General features: G+C 29.3%; 1 protein-coding gene across 1 annotated transcript in view; it reads left to right on the top strand.

The window, feature by feature from the left end:
• Positions 1–7334, top strand: part of LOC111637141 (fibronectin type-III domain-containing protein 3A-like) — a 39979-nt gene that overhangs the window by 18225 nt on the left and 14420 nt on the right. The window contains exon 12 of the mRNA XM_023382564.1: positions 733–918. Coding sequence (XP_023238332.1) covers positions 733–918 — 186 coding nt within the window. The remainder of the gene's footprint in view (positions 1–732; positions 919–7334) is intronic.

Below are 7334 nucleotides of genomic sequence, written 5' to 3' on the forward strand. Positions count from 1 at the left end.
TTAATTAACCGAGAGCGTTTTCTTTTTGGCAAGTTATCCTTATCCTCTGAGCATTTTTCTGCATTATCTTCAGATCCATGCTTTACCTTTTGCAAAATGTATGTAATTTTAGATTGCTTGCTTCTAGTTAAAAGGTCTTTATAAATTTCCTTATATGGTGCTAAGCACTTATGAAGAATAAAGCAAGTATGGAATAAGGGAAAAACATTCGGCAACATCAGAAGCAGAAGCGTCGCGATCTGGCAACATTGAAACAAGTTTCGAGAAGGACCACGTGTATCGACAGAAGGCGAGAAGAGAAAATTTACATACTTAAGTACTAATAGTTCACGAAAATTATTATTTTCGTGAACTATTACTACTTAAGTATGTAAAAATTTATTACATTTCATGTTGTACGAGGGTTTTACCCATTTCTTGAACCGTGTCAGAGTGAACCCGTGCTATAAAAGTACCGTGTTATACGGGGGATGGTACCAATTCTCGAACCGTGTTAGAGTGAATCCGTGCTATAGATGTGCCGTGTTATACGGGGGTTACCTGTATATACAAAGTTAACATGACTAACATGACTACAAGGGAGTACATTTTAAATTTTCACCAAGTTGTTCATTATTTTTGATTAAAAATTCTGATCACTGGTTAGTTTTGTCTGTTCTTAATTAAATAATCAAATAAATTTTGTAACCAAATAATGCTAAGTTTAATTAATTTGATGTAATAATTTTTTAGCCTGGGCAATGGACGAGTATGCTAGAAGTGTTGAGTGGAGCTGGTCCTCCAGATTCGCCAAAGATTTCATTGGAGTGCCATTCTTCTTCAACTGCCAAGTTATCATGGGATGAACCAAATAATAATGGAGCTCCATTAATTGAATATAATTTAGAGTTTAGTCAAGACAAAGAGAATTTTACAAAGGTAAATAATTCAATAATTTAAATGAAATAGATAAAATACTAAATTTTATCTAGTAGTTTGTTATATATATAGTAAGACCCCACTTAATGCTGCCTTGCTTAACGCTGATTTGATATAATGCAGTCTGCTCGAAGCCCAAAATTTTTGTTGATTTAAATTATCATGGCATTTCATTGATTCATATATAATATGGTTATTTGTGAACACAAACCAATCAGCAAAAGGTGGCAAAAAGGTGTACTTTCTTTAAATCTTTGTTTGTTTGGTGCAATTTTGGAAAAAATATAATATCATGGATGCTATAGGAAATATCAACTTTGTTTGGCAAGAATTAACTGATAAATGCACGAACGAATTGTGGAAGAAGTTATGGCTGAAGGTATCCAAGAATTCTCAACGAGAAGAGCCAATCACTGTATTGTAAGGTTGACCAAACTCAACCTAATTGATATAGCAGGACTAGGAGATATAGACAGGATATTGAGGAGAGCCTTACGATGACCTTCAAGAACTGGCAGAACATGGAATTCATGTGGAACTGGAAAATAGAGATTCTGAAAATGAAGAACCCAAAAAATTTCTGTACAGATTTCCTTATTAAAAGTTTGGTAAGATAGCCAAAATCGTTGATCAAATTGTAGCGAATGATCTAGATTTTGAAAGGAGTGCAAAAGCAAAATGAGGCGTTTTAGATGCAATCTTCCACTACTGACATTTGCTCAAGGAAAGAAAAAGCAACAAATGAAACTTCATGACTTTATTGCAAAAGAACAAGAATTTCAGAAAAGTCAGGATCTTCACAAAAAATGAACTTTACATTTCTGTGTGCATATGTTTGTGTTATTTAACATACATTATTATACAAATTAATATAAAAATAACTTAAAATTAAAGTAAAACTTGTTTAATTTTGGTTGTATGTTCCCCTAGCCCTATTTACTGTGTTAAAATTACCTCATTTAATGCTGTCTCGCCTAGCACTTTGTTGTCTAGGAATGCATCCCCTGTGTTAAGCAGGCTCTTACTTTATATATATGTGTTACTGTGAATGACGGATATCTAGTGAATGTCAACATTCTCCGGTGAATGTCAGCATTCACACAGTCGTTTCGTGTATATACGAAATATTTGCTAAATATCATTATTTCTCACTTACACCAGCAAATGTCGACATTCATCATGCACTGATGGTGAATGTTGAATAAAAATATTTTTATTACCTTAAGACAAAAATGCAACTTTTTAATATGTCAAAATAGGAGAAAGCTTAAGTAACAGCAATGTAAATAAACTGTTCAACCTAAAATGAACAGTGCATTCTAAATCATTAAAGAAAATAATACAATAATAAACTTACACACAAATTATGTGGTTAATGTTATACAATCTTTTTTCTTAATAAAAAGACAGTTGTTTCCAAAAAAATTTTCTGGCCGATTACCATGTGATTTTTGTCTTTTTATTAAAAAATATTTNAAATTGAATAAACTATTATATTTGTAGGTTTTGAAAAAAGATTTAATGGGTTGCAGACAGAATATGTTCTTGAGAATCTTCAACCTGGTACCACATACTCTTTAAGGGTTGCCTGCCAAAATGCAAGAGGACAAAGTGAAGTATGTTTGTAAATTTTATTCTATTTAAATTACAAATGGAGAATAATGTGATATAAAAAAAAAGTGATATAAAGTAATAATGTGATATTAAAAAAAGTTAACATTCTAGTTAAAACTGATTATTAGATATTATCAGGAAAAATCAGTTTTAAATAATTAGATATTGCAAGGAGATTGCAATTTTTAACTAGAAGTCTATTTTTACAAATGCATTATATAAATATGAGTAAACTTTTATTAATATTTTGAATATTATTTAACCTCTAACAGTGAAATATTCTTAATGTTTTAGTAAAGCTAAATTTTAGCTTTCTGAAATTAAATATTTTTCAATGTCTCTTTAATTTCTTAATTAAAAATTTCAGAATTAAAAATAAATTGAACTTTTGGTAGTGCCTCACAATTACTATAATTGTGAGCATGCATACTTTTGAACATTTTTTATACTTTTTTGAACATGTGTTATATGCCTGTTTTTGGATGGATTAGAACAAACTGTCTCAAAATATTGGAGTATGTAGGTGAATGCTATCAGAATTTTTAAATGACACAACATAAACAATGAATCAATATGCATTCTGTATTAAACTTTACTGAAATATTTACTTTACTTAAAGAAACATGTAGTAATGACATGTTGTGTAAGCAAGTGGCCTAAATGTGTTCAAGAAGACTGTGAAAGCAAAAGAAAATTCCAGGTAGACCAGCTCATGAACTGCAAGAAATAAAACTGATTTTCTCAGTTCACAAAGAGATCAAGAAAGACCATAGACAATCAATAGGTTATCTTATTGATATTTTGGAAATTTTGCATGGTTCTGTGCACACTATTCTTCATGATGACTTAAAAATACATTAGTCTGTTCTCACATTATTCTGAAGAAGTTAACAAATGAGTGATGTGAAGAACAGGCCCTCAGCAAGGAACTGATTGACAAACCTAGATATCTTAAATAAAATTATTGATTACTGGCATTGAAAACCCAGAGTTTCTTGTATGATCTATGGAGGAAATGAGCATCATCAACATTCATTAACAAATTGACTTCTTAATCAAGGCAGAAAAATTTCATCTTGACAGATCCAAGAGGAAAACAATGCCTGTAGTTTTTTTATGTGAAAAGCCTAGTGTTTTAGGAGTTTGTTTGTGTTGGTAGATTCATTAACAAGGAGTCCTATATTGACATTCTTGGTTAGCTCCATGATGCAGTAAGTGTGCTCTGCATCATGGAGCTCACTGTAGCAAGCAAAAAGCTAGGTTCTCCATTGTGACAATGCCCTAGTGCACTAAACTTTTCTAGTGAAAATCTGGCAGAACAACAGATGCCTGTATTTCCACAGTCTCCTTAAATGCCAGACTTCATTCTTGCAGACTATCATGTTTTCACCAAAATAAAGGCTCAGTGATTGACCACTAAAAATTGACCACTGAAGGGTCAATGATTAAAATTAATAGAAGAGGTGAAAAATGCTACAACAATTGAAGTAATGCAGAATTGGTTACAATATTGCTTTAATATTAATAAATAGTATGAATGTTAGCAAAAATGTGTAGCTGCAGAACATGCTTATTTTGAAGACAGTCTTTTATAAATACTTACATACTATTGACATAATACGTCATATTAAAGGTTTGATTATTTTTCACTTTACTGTGACCAGAGGGTTGGCACCTCTGATGCCCTGTCAGGAATGACACCACTGTGTTCTGATGGATGTGGAAGCCATGACAGCGAATCGGTTTGGATTAGAGTAGGTCACGCGAGCAGCCGTGAGTGAGCCATCAGATTCAGGATGGAGATAGCAGATAGGAAGTGACTAATGCAGAGACGAGGTTAACAAAACAGATAACTGTTTATTTGTAAAGGAAAATACATTTTATATCATTAAATGAGTTATAATAAATTGAACTAAAGTAGATCTAGATACCTCTGTTTCTCAAGAGAGAGTTTACATGAGGTTCATGTGGGATAAATACCTGCATTGATTCTTGATTTGACAAAATTGATTCTTGATTCGAGGTTGTGATTAGGATCTTGAGGGTTTGGATTTGGGTCATTCAGGACTGGTCTGGATCAAAAGGTTGTTCTTCTAGGCACAGTTGAGGGGATGATTGGCACTGACACAGGAAAAAGGTGATGACTTTAATCCAAGAGGGACTGACGACAACTGCCTAAACTTGCAGTTTCTTGCTATATTGAACTGATATGAAATTGAGACACTAGGTCAGAAGGTTATGAGAAAGCATCGCTTTTACTGCTGAGAACTTAACAAATGATTTACTCCCAGGTGTTAAAGTTGACAGTTATCTGACAAAATTTTATTGTGAAGATATTGTGTTATGATTTAGTTGTGTAAATAAATTACTTAGTTCAGAGTCTCGCACTACCCCCACAAAAAAAAAACAAACTCGGAAAATTTAATTTTTGATTATAATTTATTTTAGTAAGTATATTAATTTTGAAAACTTTGTTATATTTGATTTTTATGAAAGATTGTTTTTATATTATTTTTAGTATTCTGACTCAAAGAATATTACAACAGCCATAACTTATCCAGACAAGTGTCAAAATCTTAAAGTACATGGTAAAGCGAAAACCCATTATTGTCAATTAGAATGGGGTAAGTAGCAAAAAGGTTATAATGTAAAATTAGCTGTAAAATAATTGAAGTTTGAATATTCTAATAGTTTATAAAATTGTCAATTGCTGATGTATATGAATTCCATATACAGACAAATTAATTTAATTAATATAAACCTCGACATTAATAAAATTTAAATATTTATTCTTGATAGATTGTAAAAAATGAATAAAAAACAGAAAATAAAAAGTATTTCTAGCATATATTTAAATATCTGTAATTAATATTTTAAGAATTAAAATTTTATACCAAAAATAAAGTTTTACAATTTATATAAATAAGTTTAGTTATTAGAATTTATTCATGTAAATTATAAGTCAAACATGAGAATGAGCCTTCAAAAGGACTGAAATTATATTAAAAATTAGTTCCCAATGTAGGAAAAAATCTTGGGAAATTAAAGTTGTTTATTATAATGGAGAATTACAGTTGCTTTGAAGGACTTTGTATTGATTTTAAATTACAGTAGTATATATTATAAATTTGTTTTAATTATTGATGTTTTAATTGTCCAGTTTTACTGATGATTATTGTAAACAAAATGTAAATAGTCAATAAAATCATAAATACCATCTATTTTTATTTTATTAAGATTTTAAATTTCTAAGAATTAAAATATATTTTAAATAATATATTTAACTTTTAGAAGTCTTTAACAGAATAGTAATCAATCATTTGTAAATTTCTTATGTTAGCTATTTTTGTAAACACTAAAATTATTTGGCACATAATAATAGTAAATGAATTGCAAGAATAGTTACAAAATTATCATAGTTTTAACATTTTATTTAAAAATATTTCATTTTAAAATAGTAAAAATAATATTTTGTATACTATTGAAAAAATGCTCTATTAATTATTCAAATATAACTTGAGAATGATTATAGTTTTAGCTGAAAACGTTAGTTTATTGGAATAAATTTTGCTGGATAAAGATGTATGTGTACTTTTAAATGAAATTTATTTGTAAAGATAATTTAAATCCGTCATTTCTTAAACTATGGAAAAGATCTTTATCCATGAATAAGATAGCAGTAACATTCTTACATATAATTGTTGTAATTATTTCATTATCAAATCTTAATCTGTAACAGGAATAAGAATGAAATAATTGCATTAAACAAATGATACTTCTGGATTTTGATTGGGTCATAATATGGCTAATTAATTATTAAGATATTTCATAATTTGGACTAAAAGCATGCATTTAATTATTAAATTAATTAATTTTAGAATATTTTTGAAGTAAAAGATTAATCTGGGGAGGGATTTGAACTTGCAACTTCTGCAATTACTTTACAAGATATAGCCATAAAGGTTATTTGCCATGCAGCGAGTGACTTGTATTGTTGTAACTTTTAAATTAATTGTTCTGCAATAAAGATCGGATAGAGGTCTGAGTAGTGTAATTGGCAATGCATCTGCACAGTAGGCGAAAGTTGTGGGTTCAAGTCATGTTTCAGATTGGTCTTTTCTTCAAGAATATTCTTAATTAATTTCTAATTATCAAGTTTAATACAAGATGGCAGCTTAACTGCATACCTTTACTCCAAATTATGTAATATCTTTATAATAATTAGTCATTTTATAGCCAATTAAAATTTGGCAATATCCTTTGTTTATAATTATATGTTGAGTTTGATTTTATATGTAATTAGTAAAGTTATCTAGGTACTAAAAATCATAAGTTTTATGTAAATAATAACTTATGATTTTTATTGCCTAGATATTCTAGCTTTAGTAATTATATATATGTATGTTTGTTTGCTTATTTATTTATGAGTATACAATTATATTTTATAGAGCATTTATTATGCAGGAATTTTTATTTGGATATTTTCAATTTAAAATTTTTAACAAACATTAATACAGTAGAGCGTCGTTTATCCGAAAGCTGGTTATCTGAAACGTCCGTTATCCGAAAGCATTCCAGTCGGCAAATTTAAATTTTCGCTAGTGCTGTGGCACTGCAATCTTCGGCTATTTCTCAGGCTACTCAAATATTTTATGTTTTTGATACTAAATTAACATCTGAAGTATAATTTTTTATTGTTTTTATATTTTTCAATATATTTATTTTGTTTGTACAAAATAAAAAAATAATTTTTAACGATACAATAGTCTTTGTTAGGCTTAACATCGACGAAAATTCAACGC

The sequence above is a fragment of the Centruroides sculpturatus genome, unplaced genomic scaffold, assembly GCF_000671375.1.
Source record: "Centruroides sculpturatus isolate CEXI.00-Female unplaced genomic scaffold, Cexi_2.0 scaffold877, whole genome shotgun sequence".
In the NCBI taxonomy this organism is placed as follows: Eukaryota; Metazoa; Arthropoda; class Arachnida; order Scorpiones; family Buthidae; genus Centruroides; species Centruroides sculpturatus.